The sequence below is a fragment of the Rhinolophus sinicus genome, chromosome 8 (assembly GCF_057876585.1).
Source record: "Rhinolophus sinicus isolate RSI-liver-muscle chromosome 8, RSI-T2T, whole genome shotgun sequence".
Lineage (NCBI taxonomy): Eukaryota > Metazoa > Chordata > Mammalia > Chiroptera > Rhinolophidae > Rhinolophus > Rhinolophus sinicus.
The window spans coordinates 28,324,974-28,351,458 of NC_142508.1; the positions used below are offsets into that span (position 1 = coordinate 28,324,974).

Genomic DNA, 26,485 nt, shown 5'->3' on the forward strand with positions numbered 1-26,485 from the left:
CTCCTTTTTCTATTTCACATTCATGTTAAACATTTTTTTCCATTTGTTATTTCACTTTAGTTGTGGAGGGCACAGCTCACTGGCCCATGTGGGAATTGAACCGGCGACCTGGATGTTATGAGCACCGCGCTCTAACCCCTCAGCCAACCAGCCGCCCCCAATTTGTTATTGATCACTTGAGTATTGCAGATCCTAAGAGTTACTGGCGAATGATAAAGAAAGGGGGATTAAAAATCATCGTCACTGCAATTGAGCAGGCACGAAACGCTCGCCCTGTGGTCATGGCATGATATGGTTGACAAGTTCCATTTTTTAAACACTCTCCCTTTCCTCGATAAAGAAAATGATAATTTGATTCTTCTTTCCCCCTCTTTCTTTCTCCTGCTTCTTTTTCTTCTTGCTCTGAAACACGTGGATGTTTCTGAGCTCCTCACTGTAAATTACATTGTTCAGAGCTCTCCTCCACTCGCATGGATTCACCTATCACTTCCGGATTTTTTCAGATATTTGTCTCAAGCCCTAACCTCTATGTCAAGCTCTATTTTTCTAAAAGTTTGCTGTTTCAAGTTACATTTTTGTCATCACCTCAAACTCAACATGTGTAAAGCTCAATTCACCATATGCCTAACTAAATAATTTTAGATTATCCTTATTCCAGATTCCTCACAACTGCCTACCCCCAAAACGTCCTCCAAATGCATCACTATCAAGTAGCTCTTTATAAAACACTGCTTGATCATATCACTTCCTCATCAAAACACTTTAATAGTCCCTGCTACCTAAACCAGCAAGTACAAACTCATGAGCCTGGCATTTCCGGTTCTGTAAGTCAGCAGTATGTATTTGGAGCCCTCTGACCCATTCATCATCCTTTACTAGGATACCTCTATGAGGGTCAAAACACACCACTTACTCTGCCTAAATAGACCTCACAAATTCCTATCTCTGTATCTTTGATGGCATCTTCTGAAAGACTCACCATTAAAAAAATGTCCTTTACTTTATCTATCTGCCAAATTCCCTTTCTTTAAGCCCAACAGAGATGCTATCTCTCCACAAGGCCTTCCCTGATCACTTAGGCTTGAATTAACAATAAATTTCTTTTAAAAATGCTTGTAGCACTTTCTGCTTTCCCCATTCCTATAGCACACCCACTGTGGCCTGACATTTGTGTACGAGCCTTACTATCTCAACTAAATCATACGTTCCCTGAGGATATTACACACGATAACTACTCAGTTTACATTGAACGAATGAAGGGTTTCCCGCCTCAAACCTCCTCCTACTGTCCTCTCCACAGAACGTCCTCCTGTTTCCCTGTTGCAGCGCATGAGTCCTGGGCAATGCTCCTCCCCAGGAACTGTGTGAGGTTCTAAACTGAGCAGGTCAGTCACATCCCTGCCGCCCATCAGAGAGCTCACAGTCTAGTAGCAAAAACAAACATTAAAATATATGTTTATGCGCAGCAAGTGTGAAGTATGCGTGTTGTGACGGCCTGTAGAAGGGGATATGCTCTAGTACCTGTAGTACCTGAAACACTCACTGTTGCTTTCTTATAGATTAGGCACTCTTCATATTAGAGTTAATAGCGAGGAGTGAAAATTATGGCCAATTAAAAGGAATCATGTTATAAAATATTTATTAGAACTTTGGATTACCTATCTGTTTTCTGGAGATGACCTTAAAAAAATATTTATTAACACATTATAATTGCAAGGATGTATGTTATTAGTTTGGTGCAAAAGTAATTGCGGTTTTTGCAATTATTTTTAACTTTTTAAACCACAATCACTTTTGCACCAACCTAATAGTTACTTTATATAGCATTCTTTTTAGTCTTCACAACAACCTTGCAAGGTGAGTATCCTTATTCCCATTTTAGAGATGAGAAAACAGACTCCAAGAGCTCAAGTTACTCTACCCATAGTCCTACTAATTAAGGGCAAAGGTAGACTTCAGACCCTAAACGTCCATTCCTTTTCCTACATGCTGTGAGTAGATCGTATGCCAGTTTTCCCCACAAGCTCACTTAGTTAGCCCTGATGGAGCGACATCCTAGACCCTCCATGAGTATCATCCTTGAGCAGCTGGCCACGGGTGGCAACATCAGAATCGTTTTTTACAAGATTGTACTCAGTAACATTCTTGTAAAACAGACTATTTTCCTCGACCTTTTAAGAAATGTTCTTTACTGGAATAGGAAAATCAGGACCACAGAAGGCATAGCCTGCCGTTGTTATAGTTTTTAAATTAAACTCTTTTTAAGTTTAGGATATAAAAACGGTGTATTAGATTTATTGCTTATTTTTTTTTATACACAAAAAGTATAAATAGCAAAAACACCTTTAAAAAATTCCTAGTTTTCTACGTCATAGTAGATGTCTCTACTCAAACCCATATCACAAATTTCTTGATTATGTTGCTTTCAGTGTTTGAAACAAAATGTGTTTTAGCTTTTCTCTGATTCCTCTGTACCAGAAATCAGAAATTAATGTTTCAGAAATCAGAAAAGGTAATGTTCAAATTCATTATTTACTACTGAATAAATGGATTTTTATAATTTCCTAAAACATGTTTATCAATGTCAGATTCTATATCCCACAGAGGTAGTAATTTCCTCCAAAATAAATATTTCATTTTTTAACATTTGATACTTTATTCTTGTTTTTTCTTTTCTCCCTTGAACGTGAAATTTGAGAAATGGTGATTAGCTTACTGCAGAATTCCTTGTTTGCTGTTGATGTTAATTGTAACATTTTGGAGGGAAGAAGTAGAGGAAGATAGACATTTGTTAAACTGTAATTATATCACAGCATATTTTAATGTAGTTTATTAAAATAATTATTTGTGTAGCTTAAATTTTTCCAAAAAGCAATTTATAAAATTATTTCAAGGCATTAAAAAAACAATGCTTCCTTCGATGTTATACAAAATGATATTTGCACAATGGTTTTCATGCACATGATAAATAATACTTTGATTCCAAAGCTTTAGTTCGGGCTATGGTGTCTTGTTAAGTGCTTTGTAAGTGAAAACAAACAAATAAACAAATATAATCATTTTATCGCATAAGCTAATATCCAACAAAGCACAGCTATTCCTGAAAAATTAAGATGCCTATCACTTAGTTAAAAAAATGAAATAAATCTTTGATCACAGAATATTATATTTTGTCTGTAAGTTAGCCCAATGTCTTTATTTAAAAATATTGAGTCACTTCTGCAAACTTATACAACTAGTTTGTGGCAGAGTCAGAATAAGACCCCTACGTTTAATTCACTTTTGCCTTTTACCATTCCATTCTTGAACTATTTAACACAGAATTATTTAAAAAAATTAATTTCAATTACTTATTGGAAAGAGAACCTTATGTTAGATGTTAACCTACAATGAAGGAAGCGATTACAATGCTATACACTAATATTCATCTAAGATAGCAAAGCAATGGCATTTACCTTAAATTTACGTCTCTGCTCTGCACAGCTGTTGAAGAACCACAAGTCTGTCTCATGGCTGTAAATGTAACAAGAACAATAATGCGACCAATTTCATACCTAAACTAAATTAAGTAGATTTGTCATAGGATAGAAAGTTGATCATGTATTTTACAATATTTTTTTTAAACTACAGAATGTGGAAGTGTGTATGTGTGCATGTGCACATGTGTGTGGTGTAGGTGCACCTGTGTGGATTTACTCTTTTTAATCTGGAAATCAGTTTCATGAAATTGAAAGCATTACATATCCTCTTGGCTAACTTTCCTCATGAACCAATGTGGGTATGTCAAGTCTAGGAAGTGCTAGGAGTAGACACAGATAAATAAAACACATTAAGATGAGAGGCTCTCCTTAGCTAATATAAGGATATGCTTTTCTGGGATACATAGTAAGAATGTAAAAATGAAACATCTGGTAATGTTTAGTTTAATATCAGCTCCTCCCATTTGCATCATAATCTTTACATGTTATTCATCAATATGCCATTATTCAATGTACCTACTGATTGGCCCTATTTTAATTGGAGTTTCATGTAATGAATAGAATACGTAAACATGTTTCAAATACATATATTCAGATATCTATACATAAAAGTGAAATCACTACTACAATCGGTACTCAAGCTTGTCAGATGTGATTTTTTTTCTTTCCATTTTGCATTACATATGTTAATATCTATGACATCTGTAGCACAAAATCCTGAAAAAATGTAAATGAAAAGGTAATAGTAGATAAATACTAGTCTGCTAGAAATAGACTCTACCATGTCACACTTCAAATCTGGCCACCACTTTTCAACATGTAAAAGAAATTCAGTTGAGTATAACAAACAACCAAATATTGTTCTTGTGACTTGAGCCATCAAAACATTTTTCTAAAATATGTATTTGCTTTCAAACTTTATATAATAGTTATCCTTCAAAACTGTATTTTAAAATGAAAAACACATAATATCTCTTTTGGTCCTCTAACAGTATGTTATGCCTGATAAAGTAAAAACCACCATGATGATATATTGTTAACACCAAATACCTTATTTGCAAATGCAGATTTTGAAACATTTTCAATTATCTTTTTTAATTCTAGAAGATAATCTACACCAACTCTATTATGAAAGACTGGTTAAACTCTTCCTTAAGTAGAAAGAAAACTAGACTGTGAGAAAATCATAAAAGTTTTAAAGCATTAATTTCATATTAAATAGTTAAAATTTTTAACAAAAATATTTTACCCTTTTCTTTAACATAAGTGGAAAATAGTTCAACTCATGTTAAATTGTATTTGCAGATGCGAAAATAAGCATTACCTAATATCCCCCTTTGACAACACGTGTAAGCTAGTATAAAATGCTACTAGGTTTTTATTAGATTTTTAAAACAATTCCAGCATGTTTCCAGTTGCTAAACTTATCAAGTACTATGAACTACTGAAAAACATAGAATCACGTTATATTAACTGCAGTGTCTATTTTGGAAAACAAACAAGTCTTCATTCATTATTTCTAAATTCTCATTCATAAAAAACAACTTTTCATTCCTATGACATTTTGGCATGAGATTAAAATTACAAAATAATAATAAAATGTTAGAGTTTTATAATGTGCACAACACAGATCTATTCATGTTAATATGAATCACAAAACACTAAATATAAGTGACACAATGAAACTCTTTGTAGTAATGGTTAGCACTTGAAATTGTTAAAAGGTACTTATAAATTTTTAAACAGCCTTTTATGATAAAATAACAAAATTGAGGACTTAAGCTCAAATTTTATTTATACAACACTTGGTACATAAGCAACAGTTTCTTAGTTTAGAGTCATTACTATTCCCACATTAGTGTGTGTGTGTGTGTGTGTGTGTGTGTGTGTGTGTGTGTGTGTTTATGTTTCCCAAGAAAAGCTATGTATATTTTGCTTAAACAAAGTATCAAATTTTGCCTTCCAATACAACACAAAAGAGACAGTGGAAAAACTAAAGCCCAGCCATTCTATCCAGAGATACCCTGGTAAACATCAATAAAGAAACTTCTACTGGACTTTTGGAGGGGGAGGAACAACTACTCAGTGTATTCTTGTCAAGAGATAAGTGAATAGAATTAGGACAATATATATAGTGTTTTTCAGACAGTCAAAACAATTGAGTCTTTCCTACTTTCAGCTTATGCTGCCAGCATCTAAACCTCCTTTGTTCTACCAACAAGAAGGTAAAATTCCCAATTTGAAGGCATAATGAGGATAAACATTTTATTTGCTGTCTTCTGTGATTTCTGAGTAAATTCTTCTGTCGTGTAAATGTATAGAGAGTCTCTCATAGAATCAGATAACTCGATGAAAATATTCCAATCAGTGGTATTACTTGGGGAAGGATCTGATGGTGAGGAAAATGTCTCACAGAAGTACTGATTAGTTAAAACAAAACAAAAAAAAAAAAACGTGAAATTTATTTTAAAAGAGAAAAAATTAAAATTAATCTTAAACTCAGGCTGGTTGACTATGACTCACTTGCAATCATGGCAGATATTTGTACTTGACTCTGTTGAAACACCTCCCTTATCCCCAAGGCCCCCTCCTCTCCACGCACTCCCCCAAAATGGATTCTTTTTCTAAGAAAATATGTTCTCATCTCAAATCTGTCTAGGGGCCATAAATTTAATCCAGTTTTGGGGTAATAAGTAGTTTCTGGATTGTGTAGATCAGTAGCCTATAATTCTCTGTCATACACACCAAGTTTCAGCAGGCCATTTTGTAAAACTAACTAACATCTGGGAGTACACCTGGAAATGAAAACAGACAGCTAGGCCATAAAAAAATTTCAAGATAGTTTTGTTAAAATAAAGCAACCAGAAAGATGTTTACTATTTTTAAAACTAAGCTTGCCTTATTAGACATGTATATAACACATGATTTTTTTTAAAAAGCATTCCTTATCTTTCAACAGAGTTGATAAACATTTTGAAAGATGTTTTATGCAACTTCACATACCTTCCAAATATTTTCAAAATACACAAAGTACACCCTACAATGTTTCTTCCCTGGAAACAATGTCTTATACGTTTATGTTAAGGCTATATAAAATAATAGTTATATTACATAACAAAAAGTTACTTTAAAAGACATACATACTATCAGTTTCACAGGACAAACATAGTGAGTAAGGACAACAAACTTCAGAATGTGTTTTTATAACTGTAGCAACAGCAATAACTCCTTGGCAAACTCAAACAATTTTTCTGGCAACCTTAGAGGTTTTCTGCATTTGTCACTTGGATACTTGCACAAGGGCTGTCTAAGACTGCTTTGTTTGCTTCCATACCATTTTACTTTTAATTTGGTTTTAAGGTAGAAATTTCACATTTTACCCTTTTTGTGAATAAAATTCTACTGAAATCCCAGAACGGGGTTTTATATAAAATTTTTATGCCTATGTATACCAAATGTGGTTTCTACATGTTTTTTTGTAATAAGTGACCTTGTAAACTTTTGAAATCTATGTTAATAGAAAACTTTTTTTGTCCTCTTTCAAGAAGATAGTGAGTTCTCTTTTTGAATTAAAATTACTTACATACACACATGTAATAATTTTCTATATGTATACAACTGAGTCTGCACTTCTGTTATCATTTTGAACATCTTTTCAAATAAGACCCCAAGGACAGGAGAATTTCACTCACCTGAAGTGGTCTCTGTTTATCACTGCTCTTAGGAGATTTCAGTCCACTTGTTTGCTGCTGTAAGAGAAGTTGTCTTGCTGCTTGGAGAGCCTAGACATAAAAAGGGAGAAACATCTAAATATTTTGTGGAAAGGTAAATTAATTATCAGTTATTCCTTGGTTAATAGTAATAGGTTTCAATGTATAAGAACCCCACCCCCACCCTCCTTTCTGGAAAGAATCGTTAAATATTCTTTTTCTTCTAATGTGAAAAAAAATTACACAACATACATCTACAAGTTTACTTAAAATCGTGGAGATGGATGTAATCCTGCAGGAAATAAAGTTAATTTGTTTAAAGTGCTTAAAGAGGAAAAAATCATAAACTGCATCAATAACCTCATTTCCACAAGGAACTTGTCTTTGTGAGTGTTCAACTAAAATGCCCACTCCCTTTTAAATTATCATTCAATTTGCATTTTCATAAAACAATTTTGAATCAAACGCAGTATACTTCAAGTGTTACCGGAAGCTGTAATTAAATTTGACAAATCAACATCAGATTATCTTGAAAGTGAATTAATAAGGATTTTTACTAAAGATTTAAAACACTTTTTTTGTACTTACAATTCAAGGGGAAACCTCTCCTTTGACAAAATAAAGTGCAGTTTTAATGCCAAATAAAATTGAGTGGTTTTCATTTGCATTCTTAGTAAAATCAGAGAACAAAGAAATTACCACTCAACCAATCAGGTTTTTTCTATGTGTGACAGAATACCAATCAAAATAGAAGATGTTTTCATTTATTTTTATGTTTTCTTTTCCCACTCAGGAAAATAAAACTTAACATAAGAAATTAATGTACGCATTTCATTTGCTGGAAGAGGGGTAGTTTGACAATTGTACTATATATTCACATGAAAACTCATACCACAATAAAAAAAACAACAAGCAAACAAACACGAGATGTTTTAAAGGTAGCAGTATAAACTAATTAAAAAACAACTTTTCAAGAGCCTCTACTTTACAAACTTTTTTCTTTCAACTGAGTTCAGTAAGAACACTAATGATGATATTTTTCAACAGATAAAACTAAAATAAATCATTGCCTTACTTTGTTATTCACTGTTTTAGAATGCATAGTAAATTTTTCATGATGAGAAAACTATCTTAGATCGATATTCTTCTATAATAATTAAGATTCTTAGCTGCAAAAGCGTACAATTTTGATTGGAATCAATGATCTGGTTTTTAAGAGAGTTTCTAGTATCCATGACAACAGTTGCTTTGACAAGACGTGCATATGGCATTACACTGCCAGCTGGTGTGAACAATGTTTGAACTACTGCATTGAGATGCTGAGCAAACAGAAAAAGTTGCCACGTCTTAACCCTCAGGGAAGGCAGTCATCCCCGGATCAATTATGAAAAGACAGAGAGAGGGCTGCTACAGTCTGGCTCCAAGCGAGTTTCCTGAGAAGGCAGGCAGACACAGAAACCAAAGTAAACAAACGGAACGCACCAGCACCATCTCAACAACACTGATTTGTCTCCCATAGCAGGATCTGGCACAGTCTGTAAAGCACACTTTTTACATTTAGAAATACACTCACTCACAACAATCTTCCTTCTGTTTTTCAAATTTCTCAAGTAATTACAAGGCAAACTAAATGTTCCCAAGGATGGCACATTCCACTGAACTCAGTTTAAATAAAAGACCAAATGAAAACTAATTTCATAAATTCTTTAATATTGCAAAACTCAGTTTTAAAATTGCACATGATAGTCTAAATAATGTAGCTTTCTTGTTTTAATCACAACTTATAAAATAACTACAAATAATATTTTTCAAATGGAAATTATTACAGTGTGACTTAAGCTAGGTCTATGTGCAACTCTCAAAAACGAAACAAAACAAATCAGTGAACTATTTTCCCTTTTGGTGCCAAAATTCACACAAAGTTTGCCTAATATTTTTCATATAATTGTTTTTCCCCTGTGAGTTCATTAGCTTACTTTGTATATAGACAACCTTATTTAGCTTACATTTAATTCTGTAATAATTTACTATTCTTAAAGGATTCTAATGACTGTAGTTCAGAATCTTGAAGTCATGAAATCATCCAATAGAGGCCCCTCACTTTAGCAAATGAGGAAAGTGAGGCTTGGAGCAGCCAACTGCTTGTTTCCAGTCTGTTCACTTCCAGGCCAGAGTGCATTCCGTGCCATAGCATCACTGCTCCATCAAATGAGCTGTGAGGTGGCAGTGAGTAAAGGTCCAGTACATGAGAATATACAGCACCAGAATGAGTGTTTTTTTTTTACCTGTAAAGAGGGCATATCCACTTATCAGAACTTCAGAAAGGAAACTACAATACAGTCTGTTATATTTTAGATTTGTAAATGTTTGAATCGAACAACTGTTATAGAATATGTACCGTTTATATGGTAAATGTTCCCACCATCCTTGACTTGGATTTCCTCACCTAGTCAACCAGTGCCTGATGGAGCTCTAAACTCTTGTAACACCTTGATTCTTTGACCAGGTATTACTAATAAACTGAAGAATTCCAAAGCTGGCAAACAAATCTTAGGAATTGTTTAGCCTAGCTCTCACATTTTGTAGATAAGTAATTGAAGAACCAATACTACAATAACTTGACTAAAGTCTGAAAGCAGCAACAGGGTCTGGGCAAAGGTCAGGCCCGTGGCCCCTAAGCCTCGGACCTCTCCATTTCACTGCCTGCACTATATCCATTCAACTCAACCCAAACAAGTGAGCCAAAGGAATAGGTAACACCCAGTGGCGATAGAAAGACTCTAGAAAATTAGATATTTTTGGATGCAGCTCATGAAAATATCACTAGACTAAAGCATGCATGTGCACTGTTTCTAAAAAAGTAATAATAATAATGGGATACCACAAGATAGTAGCTAAAACACGCCTTGACTTAAATTACTGTGGTTTTCATATGCATTTACAGTTAGCTTTAGAATAGTTGAGTATCATTTTTAAGTATAAACGCTTATGTAAAAGAACTCCTTGCCTATTTCAGCATTCTTTTCATAGCAGTAGAGATTGCTGTAGCACACGTGAGAGGTGAGAGAAAAAAACAATTCCAAGAGATCAGGAATGATTAAAAACTCCTAAGCAGAAATCTTTGGCAGTTAGCATTCTAATGGCAGGCATCACATGACATTTTTATTTCCAGTATTCTGGATAACATTTTAGGACTGAATTTCAATAAACAATTGCTCAGAGTCATTTAATTCATCTTTGCAATTAATTATTGTAGCTACTCAAAAGATGAAAGATTGTGAGTTAAAATACTTGCACCAATATAAGGTGTGAGGTGTCCAATTACGTAAAATACTAATGTGAAAATCACTTGTCCTCCTAAATTGGTACACAGAAAAGTTAAATGCCAGGGCCATTCATAAAGTTCTAAGAGTCATTAAGTATTTATATGATCACCTCTGCAAAATAATAATAATAATAATAATAATAATAATAATAGTAGTAATAATTTAGAACAAAAGGCAAAAGATGTTTACAAAATTCCCTTTAATAATGTCTGAGTCTGATTAAGATGAACAACACAAAAAGAGGTTTTTAATAAAGGCAGCCAAACCTATCTAGTTTCCAAAAACACATTTGTTTTGAATTAAGGGTGCACTTTACTTAATGAAGTTATCTAATTTCAGTAAATCTAAAGAAAATTAAGATAGAACATTTAAAAAATTGGAATCAGATTAAATTAAATATTTTGAAAAAATGCATAAAATCTGAAGAATAGATTAAAGATATACTTTTTGATAGGCTGCAAAGGTGTGGTAATACACATGCTTTCCAGAATTCAGTGCATTTGCTGTAAAATATTTATTAAAAACACCATTCCTAATAGTTACTGTGCAATTTCAAATAAACCGAAATTTTGCAAGAAAAGCAAAGTTCAAGCATATCACCTTTCTACCACAGTAATAACTTTATGCTAGTTATAGAAATAGAGTAATTCTAATAAGTAGGTCATTATGAGAATTAAGAGTGAAAAACCTTTGTAAGCTGTCAGATCAATACTTTTGTTCTTCTTGAAGAAAATTGAAAACTTTCACCAGAAATAAAATTGTTTAAGAATAGCTAAGAAACACCCAGTGAAACCAAAAACGTTGAGTACTCTAAGGTTTATAAATAACTTTTTCCCCCAAAGTAAACATATGTATATTTTGGGGAAAAACAGACATCACTCATATCTCTCCCCATAAAAATAGGAATGCTTAACCTATCAGCCTGTTGCATTTGAGACATTAAAATGAAAAATGACATCTACACCCATTAATATCTTCAATGTATAAACAGCACAGCATGACACATTCTTGAGAGCTGAAGGCTACAAAATCTCTCTGAAACATAAATAACAAAGCACTCAGAAGCATATTTGATGTTGATATTCATCTCTGAGAAAATCACCGCTGCCTAGACTTCTTAGGAAAATAGATGCAGCCCAAATGGATCTCCTGTAATTGGTTTCAGATAGCGAGGTCAGAAGAAATATGATACAAGAAACGATTATGTGGAACAGGCGAAACAAGAATGTTTACACAGGCACTCCCTACTTACACTGACAAGGGGTGTATACTTTGCAGATAACCAGAACCAAAAAAAAAAAAAAAAAATGCCAGCAGGACATCCAGAAATTTGCTCTTCACACTCACATATTTTAACCTTTAACACATGACGCCTTTAATATGCTACTTTGAATACTGAACATAAAATAAGTTTTCAAATAGAATTTCATTTTCTAATTATTTTCACAAGTGTGGTTGTTAAAAAGTATATCCAGATCCTTCGACAAAGGATATGATTTCCTATTCTATTTGGCCTTTCCTCACATTATGTTCCCTCTAAAGAGAATATACTGATAAATGTATTCTGAAGTCTCATAATGCTATTTAATAGAAGAAAATTAATCATCTAATTGTCATAACCTATTTTCAAACAGCAATCTATCAGAGTGAAATTATGCATCTGTAGCTACTGGCCTTTCATTTTATCATGCCTGATACATAATTAGGCTGTTTGTGGGGGGAGGGGAAGCTAATTACTAGAAAATATTTTTGAAAATAATTATTTTTGCTTTACAGTATATTTTACATAAAGTTAAAGAACAAATGTGGGATATATCGTGTTTATATTGTTCACTACTATGGAGGCCAAATTGGAAACTTAGTTCATTTACTTCAGAGTACTACAGTAAGAGTGAGAAATTCATTGTAAAGCATCCTATTTACCAATCAAACATCAGGCGATTCTGGCTTAGCATTCATAATGTTGATCCAAAGGAAAGACAATCAAGGTATTGAAAGTGTGACAGAATGGATCCTAGAGTCATCTTCAGAAGTTCTAACAAAGTCCTCAAGGTTCCAGTCCAAACCCAGTACTCAGTATATTCCAGCACGGCTCCAAACACCCAGATGAGCTCAGAAACCCTTCCGCAAAATAAGTTGGTGAGCTGATGGTAGCTAATGGCTAATACGGGTTTTGTTTATTTCAGATCTAGAATTATACACTTGTTCCACTCATCAAAGATGGTATTCCACAGGCTGCAGTAAATAATAGTAAGTAGTCTGATACTCATATCTCTATCTTCAGTATTCTGCCGCTAATGATAATGCATTTGCTTACGGAAAACTTATAAAAACATTAAAATAATCTATAGCTATACTAAACACAATTCTTGTTCACATATTAAGGAATTCTGTCCAAGTTTAAAATTTCCCAGAAAGAAAAATAAAGATGATTTGGAACTAATTTTATTAAAATTAATAGTTTTACAACATCTCATTTTTATGGTACATGTTCCAGTAACTACAATGGTTTTATGTATTTTCTTCATTATTTCTCTGTCTACTATAAAATACAATTTTTCCCAAACATACTTTTGGATTTACTTTTTGTTTCTCACATACTTTAGTAGTTTATTTTTCTCATTATGAGGCCAATATTATCTTTTTGGGTATGGATTGAAGATTCATTACTGTTCTATTGTTATTTCAATAGGCATATTAGATATTAACTGAAAATACATGCTACTACATTATAGTACAATACCTGAAAGTAAACTATTATTTAAATCCTGTATTCTGGATTTCCCCTGCAATTTACAAGTAAGATTGCAAAAGAGGTAGCATTCAGGAAATTATTTGTAAGGACAAAATACATAAAAAATTACTTGTCATTAAAACTTCTTTTTTGCATGTCCCATGTACCAAGCAAAGAACAAAGTACTGCACGCTTGTGCAGGTGTGGGGGGGATGTGACATTGTTTTACCCTCAGAGAGCTTACTGTCCATTAAGCAACATCTAGTTGAATGTCAAAAGGCCATAAAATATATTTTAAAAATATTTCAGTAGCTCCTAAGTAGAAGAAATTATTTTCAGTTGAGGAACTCAGATACATTTTTATGGGGAAAAAATATTTGGGCTGAGCTTATGTGAGAAACAGTTAATCTTGTGGAGATGGAAGATGTGGCCATGTCAAGTAGAAGCAAAGAAAATGCGGGATCATATACAGTGAAAAGAAAGTAACTGATTTTGGATAGAGCATGTGCTGAGTTTAGGAGCTAGTGAAACATCATGTGAAGGTTGGTAGGAGCAATTTAATGAAAACATTATGACTAAACAGTAAGTGGCAGAGAGCCTTGATATTATACAACAGGTAAGAACAAATGGTGCTGAATCTTGAAATGATGGGATAAGGCTGGCTCAGGACAATATCGAGGTCATGCTGTGAAGGACAGATGAGAAGTGATGAACAGTAAGGAAAGACACAAGGTAGAAAGACCAGTTAGGAGGGGTGTACAGCTACCCAAATAAGAGCTAATAAGAATCACTTTAGTTCAAAACAAGAATCACCAGAGGAACTGCTGAAGTAGAACTTGAGGGACTTAGTAACTGGGTATGGGGTAAAGGCTAGGAAGGGGTAGACGATGAGTGCAAACGTTTAAGTCAAGGGCAATGGGGGGAATAGCTATGCCACTTTGGAAAGGGGAAAGTCATGCTACAGAATAGGTTTCAGAGAGATGATGCTTTGGGCAGGATAACCGAGAGACATTTTCTTTAGTAGATACAAATAATGCCGAGCTCTAGATTGAGAGGAATCAGGCTGACAAGGGATTCCTGAGAGTAAGAGACTAGATGGCAGTTCAGACAAAGGGAGAATATTAGATTGCTGATAAAGAGAATGAAGAGAGCGGAAGAGTCGAGGCCCAAAACTTGGGAACATTTACATGTTGTTGAGAATTGTTGAGGAGATAGTGAAAAAGGAAGACAGTGAATAAGGCAGAAAGCATAGTGATCGAAGTCAAAAAGATCTGAGGAAAATGTTCAACATAAAATTATCACATGAGCCAGTAATTCCATTCCTAGATATATATCCAAGAGAAATAAAACACATGTCCACACAAAAAGTTGTACGTAACAGCTTTATTCATAATAGTCAAAAGGTAAAAACAACCCAAATGTCCATCAACTGATGAATGAATGAATGAATGAATGAATGAATTAACAAAATGTGCTCTATCCATATACTGGAACATGACTCAGACATAAGAGGGAATGAAGCACTGATACAATCTACAACATGAATGAACGCTGAAAACATTATGCTACGTGAAAGAAATCAGTCATAAGACCACATATTGTGTAATTCATTTGTATGAATGAATAGGCAAATACATAGAGACAAAAAGTAAATTAGTGGTTGCCAGGAGCAGGGGGGGAGGAGAGAATGGGGAGTGACTGCTAATGAGTATGAGGTTTCTTTGAAGGTGGTGAAGATATTCTGAAATTAGATAGCAGTGATGGTTGCACAGCCTTGTGAATATACTAAAAACCACTGACTTTAAATGGATAAATTTTATGACATGCAAATTAGGCCTCATTAAAGCTGTTATATATTTAAATAAAATAATTGTGATGTCAATTATATCTCAATAAAGCTGGGGGAAAATGGAAATAGGGAAAAAAATTGAAAAATATATGTAGAAAGAAGATGGATGATGTTCTCAAACAACAAAAACTCCAAGAGGCTGTAATGAAAGTTCCTGTTGATCTGACAGTTTTGATGCACCCTATTAGATATCAGTTCCCACAGAGTATTTAATTAGAAGTTAGATTGCAGTTATTGGGCAATAAATGGGGGAAACCTTGGTCATGAGTGCAGACAATTCTTGTGGTAAGTTCTGTGGAGACCACAATAAAAGAGAACGATAGAGGTTTTGTTTGTTTGTTGTCTGTTTTAAATAAAGAAAACTTGATAATGAGCTAGTAATAGATAAGGAGAAATTGGAGCTGTAAGAGAGGTAAGTGAATTGAGAAAGTCACCAGAGGGGGTGGGAAGGAGCTAAATCAAGGAGCAGGAGTTTTGTGGGAGAACCATCCTCTGAGCCAGGCTGAAGGGACGGTGAGTAACTGCCCTGCGGGGGCAGAAGAGGAGAAAGTTCACACTGCTGATCTCATTCGAGTCAGAAAATGGAGGATGTGCGGGTATCTACTGAGAATGAGGGAAAGACTGGAATTGCTGGAGAAACAAAAGTGAGGAAGTTTTTCTATCATCATTCTAAGAAATCCAGCTTGTAGAGTAAAAACTGCTATTTAAAATGGTAAAAGTAGGAAATGTACTTCCACAGACATTGATGACATATGGATGTCTTCTGGAACACTGCCTCCAGAACTAAATAAAGACCTGCCTACTTTTCCACTTCTCTAATTTGGTATCATCACTATTCAGAGTCTTTTTAAACTTTTAACCTGGCCAAAGGGCCTGGTACCTCCAATTACACTAGTGTAAGAGAATGAGTCACGTAACTTATGGTATTGTCACTGCGCACTCTGAGGACTGGTTCCTTCAGTGTTTAAGAGACAGCAACACTTTATATATATGATGCTGCTGCTATTGGCACAGCCAACTATTCCAAAGCTTCCTTTTACACCTGAGAGAGAGAGAATGAGGGGACGATATTGCCCATACTTCAGAAGACATGCTTCGGCCTTTTGGTAGTTGGTGAACTTGTACTACTTACTTAATCACACTGAGCTTAATTTTGAGCCTACTTTTCTTGTCTATTAAATGCAGTGAATCATATTGACCTTTGCCTATAAGTGATTGGTGAATAGCAAGACTACCTTAACAGCTTCATTTGCTGTCATACTTTGCAGAATTGTGTGTCATCTCCTTTGAGACAGAGTGAGAGGGTTATAAGTATGAATGTCCTCGTGAACTGTATTTCTCCTTCCCCGTGTCCCCATCACCACATCGGCATGACACACACACGCCGGCTATACCCTCTGCTATGGACATTTTAGTAAAGTAAGATAAAAGTATATTCACTATAACCGCAGTGCAGTTCAAAAATGTGTTGCATACCATTAAAAAGAAGTACAAAAAGTGGCTTTGGCGGCTCAGCAAAAACAAAAAGAAGACAGAGAATTAATGATATTATTTCTAAATCCTGGACACGCAATTTCATTTCATCCTGGAAACACCCTCCTTTGTCCTAGATGAGTTATATGTCCAAGGTTCTATGTACAAGCTGTTTCATATGTCCTTGAAATGGTGTAAGAGATTTGGACAGCTATTGTCACCTTTGGAGCGCCTGCCCTTTCCAGAAAGGACGATCAGCAAGAGTGACACATTGAGGAGACTTCTGTACAGACAAGGAAAACACTGCTCAGGGCACACAGAAAACAAAATAAATTCTGAGTCACCAACGACATTGCTAGTTATGACAACTAAAACAAAAGAAAGAATTCCAAGATCTTACTCAAATTGTTTTTAGTTTTCCTTATTTTTCGTGTGGAGAATCAGACATATAAGCTTATATGCTAAAGGGAATTTACTCTCCCTAAAAGACAGTGTCTATGAAGTGAGTTAGCACTTGACTCAGGATGCTGGTTACAGACAAGAAATCAATATTAAAGAAGAACAATTTTAATAATCATTTTCTATCACAACCAGACAATAAACAGTACCATTTATTAACAAGCATTACATAATATGTACTATGTTCTGATAGATTTAGAAGTCAGGTTGCCACATAAAATAGAGGATTGCTCAGTTAAATTTGAATTTATTTGTATTTTTGCTGCTACATCTGGTAATCCCAGTCAAAAAACGTAAGTATTTCAGAGTATGTTACCAAGAGACCAGGATTTTTGTATATGGAGTTTTTCATTTAAGGTAAATACTATCCATCTCATCAGTGGAAAAGTTTTTTAAGTCTTAATGAGTAATGGTATTATCTTACCTATATTTTAAAGGTGAATTAGGGGGTGACCTGTGGTCTTAGGCTGTTGTCCTATGAGAAAAAAATCTCCTGTAGCTACAAATTTATAGGAAAATGATGAGGTGGACCCCTCCAAAGGACAAGTAAGCACACAAGTTACTGAAAAAGCCAGACTAAGAAAAGCAGAGGAAAAGTTACTTTTAGAGTTCATGCTCTAGCTTCCTGCAATTGAGACATAGATGAGAAAACCACATAACTTTGGGTCTCATTCCCCCTCGCCTCAGCAGGAATGAGGAACAGCAGCCAGGAACTCTGAGGAAAAGATGGTGACCCTGCCTGCACCAAGGGGGGGGAACTCAGCAGATCTGAAGGAAGACCGTGGGGCAGAGAACCTCTGTCCCAGAAGCTAAGTAGGCCTGTCCTCACAGAGGGCAAAAGAGGGGGAGAGCAGGACCATTGGACAAGACAGGGCTGATGAGCTCAGGTGCAGGCACAGTGGGCGCAGAACCTCTGAGAGAAAGCCCCTACAGCTGACATTAGAAACAAAAATGACAGAATTGCCAAAGAGGTCTCAGAAATTCCAGGTCCTAATCCTAGCAGCATTGCCAGTTTCTGTCTGACCTCATCCCTATCAATGACCAACTCTGAATCAATTCCTTCTTCCCAGTTCACAAGGTACTCGTCTTATAGTACAATCCAAAGAGTGAAACAGAAAACTCACTGAGAGGAGGGAATGCTAATCACTGATGATCAATTGCTGATGACACAATGAAATTATTCAAAAAATATTGATTGAACGAATGGAGGCAGGAATCCATTTATGTTAAAATCATAGTTACAATTTTGTATTTTTAGGCTATGTTATTCGGAATATAAATTAGGAAGCCTGTGTAATACATTTTGCCTGTGTAATACATTTTGAAACTACTTAGCAAAGATAGATTTTAGAAATCTTGGGCAAATTCACCTTAGAGAGGAACCAGGGGTTTTTCCATTACATATATATGTTCTAGCTATTACCCTGCTTAGGTTAGATTATCTTCAGCATGTAAAGTGGTAAATTGTACTCACTAACATTATAATTTGCATACAAGTGTTCTTTTGAATAAAATAAAATGTAAACTAATACCGATAATAATCATCATCGTAATGCACCCATAACTGCATATCTGTGTCGTTTTTATGGGAGCTTCGGGGATTTTGCTCTAAACATCTTCTCAAGTGCCCTGAGTTTGTAAAATTTATCTCTGATCAAAGAGGTTAAAATATATTTCTAATTTCAAACTCATTTCTTGTATTGAATTGTTTTAGTGATTCTTGTAGAAAGCATGTGTATACATAAAACACTTAACAATGCTCACTTGGAAAATAGTGCCCATGGTGGAAATCAACAGCTCAAGAATCAGGAGGTAGGAGGCCCACAAAAGCTTCTTGCTTGTAGGAAATTACTTGATCAGAAGTAAAGTTCCTAAATGTGACCATCCTTTCCTGTTAGTTCTCTCTCTTTGCTTTCCTTCCAGGACCACAAGGAGACTCAGGCCTGGGAAGGCTGGGAGAAAAAAATAATTGTCCAACCAAGCTTGGTCCGCAGCCCACTCGTTGAGGATACACATCAAGTATCTGCACCCCATGTTAGCATTTCTACTCAAAAACCTAGCTCATCTGATGATCTTACTTGTCAGGCGAATGCATTTAATACCTTTAATATCTAGTACTATGTATAAGCTGCATAAGGGCCGGAAATGTTTCTAAAAATCTTTGTGTCTCCAAGGACGCTCAGCACAGTAACTCGCTGTGACTAGTCACTCAGAAGACACTGAATTAGAAGCGTTTCTTTAGACATTTCTGAACCTGTGAAACACACGGGGAACTCAGCTGCTTCAAGATATTTGAGATGGAACTTACACACTAAGCTTTGGAAGAACCTTCGAGTTTCCTCCAGGGATACTCACAATGCCCTGCACACAGTAGGTCCTCTTCAGACCTTCACGTTGATGACTCAGCAGGATTGCCTAGTGATCTACAGCCCAGAAATGAGCATATACAAGACTTCTTTCCCTTTATAAAGTCATATGAAATTTTTTTATCTATGACTTTTTTCACAATATATTGTTTATCTTTCATTTTTTTATTATTAAATATCAAGCATATCAGATATGTGTGAATGACCATCACTCAGTTTCAGTACACCCAGACTGAGCTTTCTCATATTTGACACTTTTTAATGAAGTAACATATTCCAGATACAATTAAAGGCTCCCCTGTGTACACCTTAGTCCTATTTTCTTCCTACTTCTTTGGAAGCAAACAAGCCAGATTTTGGTGTTTATTTTTCCCATACATGCTTTTACACTTTCAGCACAGGACTATAAATCAGACTTTGTTCTGCAGATTCACAGATGAGGACCCCTGAATAGTCATTCACATGGAAGATGCTTAATCTCACTAGTAATCGAAGAATTGCATGTTAAAACAACACTGAAATACCGTTTCATGTCCATTAGATGGGCAAAAATCAAAATAAAACAAAACAAAAAAAATGACACTTTCACACATTGCTGGGTCTGGAGCAATGGGCTTTCTTTGCTGGTGGCAGTTAAATTTAAGTTATACTTTGAGGAGTGGTTTGGCAACAACTCATTTACTTGAAGATGCTTATATACAAACCCAGAGTCTGGGCATTACATTTGACAGGAATTCTTGGCATGTGTGAAACTATCATATCTGATCAGATAGTACATATCACTTTTCCATCTTAACTCATCGTTGTTTTTGAGATATAGTTAATACATATACTTTGTATTAATTCATTTTAATAGCCAAATACTACAAATATACCACAATTTATCCATTTTCTAATGGACACTGGTTCCTGGTTTTTACAATTAAAAACAATACTGCAATGACCTTTCTGTATATGTCTCCTTGAATACACCTGCCAAGAATTCCTGTCAAATGTAATGCCCAGAGACTGGGTTTGTATATAAGCATCTTCAAGTAAATGAGTTGTTGCCAAACCACTCCTCAAAGTATAACTTAAATTTAACTGCCACCAGCAAAGAAAGTCCATTACTCCAGACCCAGCAATGTGTGAAAGTGTCAGGATTTTTTGTTTTGTTTTATTTTGATTTTTGCCCATCTAATGGACATGAAACGGTATTTCAGTGTTGTTTTAACATGTAATTCTTCGATTACTAGTGAGATTAAGCATCTTCCATGTGAATGATTATTCAGGGGTCCTCATCTGTGAAATGCCCATTCATATCCTTTGATCATTTCCTTGATTTCTATGGAATCTTTTGCCAGTTACACGACGTACAAACATAAGTTTGAATTTTACTGCATACAAATTTATCAATCTTTCCTTTTTGTGCTTATATGTACTCTAATGTTATAGCCATTGCTTTTCTATAGGTTTAATGTTTTCCTTTTCATTCACAGCTCTTTAATCCATTCTTCCTAACATGAGGAGTCTGGATACATTGACAGCACAATTATACCATGCTTGCACCTCACTTATACCATTTCATTACAGGTACTCTCACCTTTCAAAAACGATTTTTTTTTTTAACCAGGAAATTTGATTTTGATTTGTGTAGATATTCTAAGTACCTATCTGCTATACTATGAGTATTTATGTACCACATTTCTCTAAGAATTTCAGAGTCAGTAATTTTCTCTCCCATTTTCTTTGAATCTTAGACTATTAGGATAATCTGCTCTAAAACTAATTTGATACTTTTATTTAATAGAAGAGTCTTTTTAAAAAATTCTTTAAATTTATTGGGGTGACAATGGTTAGTAAAATTACATAGGTTTCAAGTGTTGAATTCTGTAATACATCATCTATATTGTGTGTTCACCACCCAGAGTCAGTTCCCCTTCAGTCACCATATATTTGATCCCCTTTACCCTCTTCTATGATCCTTCCTCCCTAAGAGAAGAATCTTAATCTAAAGAATGAATTTCAGATTCTAACAGAGGTTATTATAGTCACATACTGTTAGTGTGATTCTGGTTAAGCATGAGTATTAAATCTCACTCCAAAACACAGTGAAGTATACCACACTTACAATATTTGGATGGGTATTTTATACCCTTTGCATGTTAAATATACCTTCATGGATATAAGTACAGTATATTGGGCAAGAATTCTCTGTAGTTTAATGTAGCCAAAACAACTGAGAATATTTCAACACTAAATATAAGGCCGAAATAATGACTTTTTTTTACCATACTTGAGTGGTACGTGCAATTTAAATCAACGGTAACTATCCAATAATTCTATAAAATGTTCACAATAAAAGATTTCCTATGAAATATCAGTAAGCTTTTATACATTTATGCCTCACATACATAGGTTGTTTTCACAGCCATTCTTTATTGCTTCTTAAAGGATCAAGCATCATAATCAGATATTAAGAGTTTTACGTTGACTCTTTGGTACCCAGATAGTTTAATGTACCTACATATACATTTTACATAAGAGTCAAAATTTAAGTCCCAGTTATTCCATGTAGTAAGGGTTTTGCTGAAATCCCATTAAAATGGTTGCCATTTTCCAGGGATTAAAAAATAAATAAATCAGTGGCTATTTTGAGTCACTTCAAGTGTTTTTTGAGTATCTATTCTGGGCTAGGCAGTAAGGATAAGGAAGTTGTCCTGCTTTCATGGAGTTTACAATCTAGCGAAGAATCTAAGAATAGTAAAGTATTATACTCTTTTCTTTGCTGCCTCTTACATCTTTACAAGTTTATTCTATGAAACATTTCTGGTGAGAAAAGTCAGCTTCCATTCATGATCTGAAGAATCATCTACCTTCATGCATAAAAGAAAAATACTGTGAACTCCATGTGGCTGGTAATTAAGTAGGAGGATTGTATGTTTAATTATGAAACAGTAATGTCATTGCATTCCAGAAGCAATTTTTCTGTAAGATGAGATACAACACTTTAAAACAACAAATAACCCTCATGATTGATAAGAACCTAATTACCTTATCCTGTGACAGATGTGCTAAAGTTTCTTTCAAAAGTGTCTTCCGTTTTCTAATATGAAAAGCTTCTGCACAGAGGAGTAAGCTGTTTAACCACACATATTTAAGAAAAAAGCTTTCCAATTTAATGTTTCTCCTCTTTAAATTAATCATTCTGGCTTGTTATCAGAAAGGAAGCACATGAAGGAATGCTTATAGAAAAATGAATACACTGGAAATTAAAACTTTATTTCTGATGGTCACACTGGGATCATGCTTTGCATTCTTGGAGAAATCCCAGCTGGCCTTTGCTCAAAAAGGCACTCTTCTCCCAGTGGCTGGGAAGATACCAGACCTCTCATAGAGGGGGCTAAGATTGCAGAACAATCTGTCAGGAATCCTACGCTTTCTCATGGAGGGCACATTTTGGCACTCATTGTCATTATCTTCATTTGCATACTGGCCCCTCCCAGACTCCTGGACAGAGTGGACAGTAAGCTGCTGTTGAAGTTAAGCCATTCCACTGAGTCCAGACACACGCGTGTGAAGTCCCCAGCGTTTCTCCTGCTATCACTCTCATGTCATTGTAGGAAAATGTTCACTGTCAGAATTGGCTGGCAGAAACGCAATGTCTGAGTCCAACACTAATTCATTACAGAGTCTACAACAGCTGGGACACTGGAACACGCAAATGAGTCTTTCTGACATTGGAGGACAAATCCAAAATACACACTCAGGACCTTCCTGTGATTCCACAGCCATAGACATAGCTGTAAAAAGAGGGCAATCTTGTCAACATCTCTCCCTGCCCGCACCAATTAGACCTTGTAATCTGAGCCTCTATGGCAGTGCTATGCTCTGCACTCCTCTTAGTAAGAACTGCTTTTAAAGGTCTCATTTGGGTCATATTTAACGTGCTTGGCGACATGGGGTGAGACCTATAATGTAGGGTAACATAAAGAACACCTGGCGCACCTCTACATGGGGCAGCCACCTTCTGGGGAACAAAAAGTTGCTCCATGAGCTAGCAGTCGTCACCAGGGAAGAGCTGCAGGTAGGACAGCAGCACAGGACAAGTAGAAAGGGCGACAGTGATTGAAAATAGTGACAAAGACCTGTAGCACATTTTCCACTTCTTTGGTTTCTATGGCTACTTTAAGAATGATAGCAAGTAAATAATGGCGTGATAAACTCCACCAAAGTTTCCAGTTCCTTATAATTCAATAGACTCTGTGGGTCAAAAATGCTGCTGCTGCTCTAGGAAACTCTTGGAAAACTACCTTTATTACACTGTGGCATCTGCATGTACCAGTGCCGAGTGCTATTTCTGCTAAGTTAATCAACTCCCGTATGAAGAAAATATATAAAAATTGTTTCATATGCAAGGAAAATAAGAACATACTTAAATATCACAAATTTATTTGAATATTGAGAATACAGTTAATTTAGAAATATTCTGTGAAGTATTATCTCTTTGCTTAAAGATTGAAATGATTACATTTCAAAATCTATATTTAAATGTATTTTGTCATTCTAAATACACAGTATGAAAAAGAAAAACAACACGTATAGACATACAAATATAATAGACGTTCTTTCTGTGTTACCTGGAGAGGTTTCTAAAATCAAATTAAAATGATAAAATCAGTTTTGAGGTGTGGCCACAATGCCACAAATATTTTTGCACATTAGAAATAAATCCTAGTTATTTTAGCCTCTATTTTGATTTAAAATAGGGAATCATTTGTCATTTGCGATATGCCCTTTGTTCACAATCTATAAGAGGGTAATTTAACACTGAATATTCCCAATGAACATTTAAACAAGAAAACTCTAATATGTCAGATTCTAAAAATTAGGATTTCTTAGCTGAAATTTACATTTAAGAAGAAATGGTTTATTTTGCAGGTTTACATTTAAATAGGACTTCAGAAAGAATGTGAAAAATCATGAAAAACAAACCAGTTTTGAGGATTTCTCTATCCAAAAACTTTGTTATGAAACCTGTAAATCATCTTAAGTTCTCATTTCCATCCACTCGGGACATCTACTGTAATGGTTCCCTACCCAGATGGTCATAAGAGTTACACAGGAGGCTATCTTATAAAGATCAATTCTTGGGCTCCACCCTCAGAGATTCCGATTTCATTAAGTTTGAGGAATGTCTAAGGATGTCAATTTTTTAAAAGCTCCCCAAGTGATTTTGATGATTAGCCAAGTCTGAGAACTATTGCTCTAGTAGGTAAAATTTTGATACTCTTAGTAACGGTAGTCATGTTTGTTACTATTACTACTATTATTATTCATTATAATGACATCATAGTGAATTATACTATGCATGGTAATCAAATATTTTAAAGCTAAAAAAAAGAGAAAGACAAATATTTCATTAAATGCTCTCAAATTGTACTGTGGAAGTAGGCCTAGAGAGTTAATTTACCAAGGTCATAAAGTTTGTTGATAGTATTAATTTTACTCCAAGAATTACAATTTTGCTTTTATATGTCTCATATACCACCAATTTTAAAGGTATATGCATAAAATTAATACTTTTAAATAATTTAGATTGTCCTATTCTCCATTTAGTTCCCAGCAGATGACATCTCTTCTTCAAGCCCTTCCCTATTCCTTTTCCATTCCACCCTCCCCAGAGAGCCCTATCAGAAACCACTGAGCAAGACTTTGTTCTGCTCTCCTCATTCATGGTTCCAGAAGCTTCTCTGTGTGCTTCCGTAGGAATTGTTGTGTGAAGCCACTTCCATCTCACTCCCCTTACTGTCATGTCAGGTCTGAGGGCCTTAGCGATCCGGCCTCAGGCAAAACGATCCAGAGACTCTATTATAATAGCATTATTTTTGTTACAGTATGGTTAAGTAAGCTTTTGAGAGTTGGTGTGGGATCACATACAACACTGTTTCTATGGGAACAGGAATTCCTGTTTCTAAACATTGGGTTCAGAAATGGTCATGTGCAACAGAACTTAGTAAGTAGGGGACAGCCAGTTAGCGCATCTTAGTCAGGGAATGCTTCACTCATAGCAAAGTCGGTGCCTTTCTGTTCACTTTGAAAAGGTCTTGCAATAACATAAATTGGAAAAGCCTGTAAACACACTGAGAACATGGTTTTTAACAAGTAAAAAGCTAATGGACAGTTATATTGAAAAAAATAGGAGAATACCCAAATTATACTCAAAATCAAACTCTTAAGTTTTAACGATTTCTAGCTGATAAGTTAATAAAGACATACAATACAGTTGACTGTTAAAAACTGTAATTTATGCTACCAGTTGACCATTTTCATTTTGTTACTGTTTTTAAAGGTTTCTTTGCCGGGACAGAAAGTATTTTATATTACATTACTGAAAATTAATTATAGGAATAATTATTTAAAAACACAACATATGTAAAGTAAATGATCATGTATAATGAAATTGTAGCAATTAAACATAACCTCAGCTTTATAGAAAAGTATGTGTTGGCTTTCATGAGAAACATAATGTAAACAAAAGTTAGTTAGAAACCCCACAGTGGAATAGTCTTCCTAATGAATTATGAATGTAATGACCCATTAGTAAGAACCAATTTTTATTTTGTAGCATAACTGTCTAGCCACCAGCCCCTGAAGTTTAACTTCCCCTCTACTGCATTCCAATACATGTCCTGAGGCAAGCTGTCTGATAAATTCTCCTCTAAAGATTTGGCTGGTCTTTGGTTCTCCACTGAATTTACCCTTTCCCCGTCCCTGTCCCCCTCCCCACCCCAACATACACACACACACACACACACACACACACACACACACACACTCACTGATGCGAAAGCTTTCTGTTACAGGATTCTCTCTTTGATTCATTTTTTTTTTTCATTGCCCAAGCACACAACCAGCTTGTATCAAGAGACATAGAGAAATGTCAGTATGTATTTTTTAAAGTGCCCTTTATTCTATCTTTATATCTATTTGGTTCAAAAGATTACACATTTGTCTATGGAAAGTCTTAACTTAAAGAAAAGTTTGAAATGATAAAATCAACCTTGTAGGTTATGAATATGCAAAGTGATCCCTTTCAAAGAGGCAAAA

The 26,485-nt window shown here is 35.0% G+C and overlaps 1 protein-coding gene across 16 annotated transcripts in view; it reads right to left on the reverse strand.

The window, feature by feature from the left end:
• FOXP2 (forkhead box P2) overlaps positions 1-26,485 on the reverse strand; it is a 612,246-nt gene that overhangs the window by 157,392 nt on the left and 428,369 nt on the right. For 14 of the 16 annotated variants that reach the window (XM_074315705.2, XM_088799972.1, XM_074315704.2 and 11 more), the window contains one exon: positions 7,172-7,261. In XM_074315705.2, coding sequence (XP_074171806.1) covers positions 7,172-7,261 — 90 coding nt within the window. Of the gene's footprint in view, positions 1-3,455; positions 3,514-7,171; positions 7,262-26,485 lie in introns of all 16 variants that reach the window. The other 2 variants (XM_088799974.1, XM_088799973.1) reach the window with 1 other exon arrangement.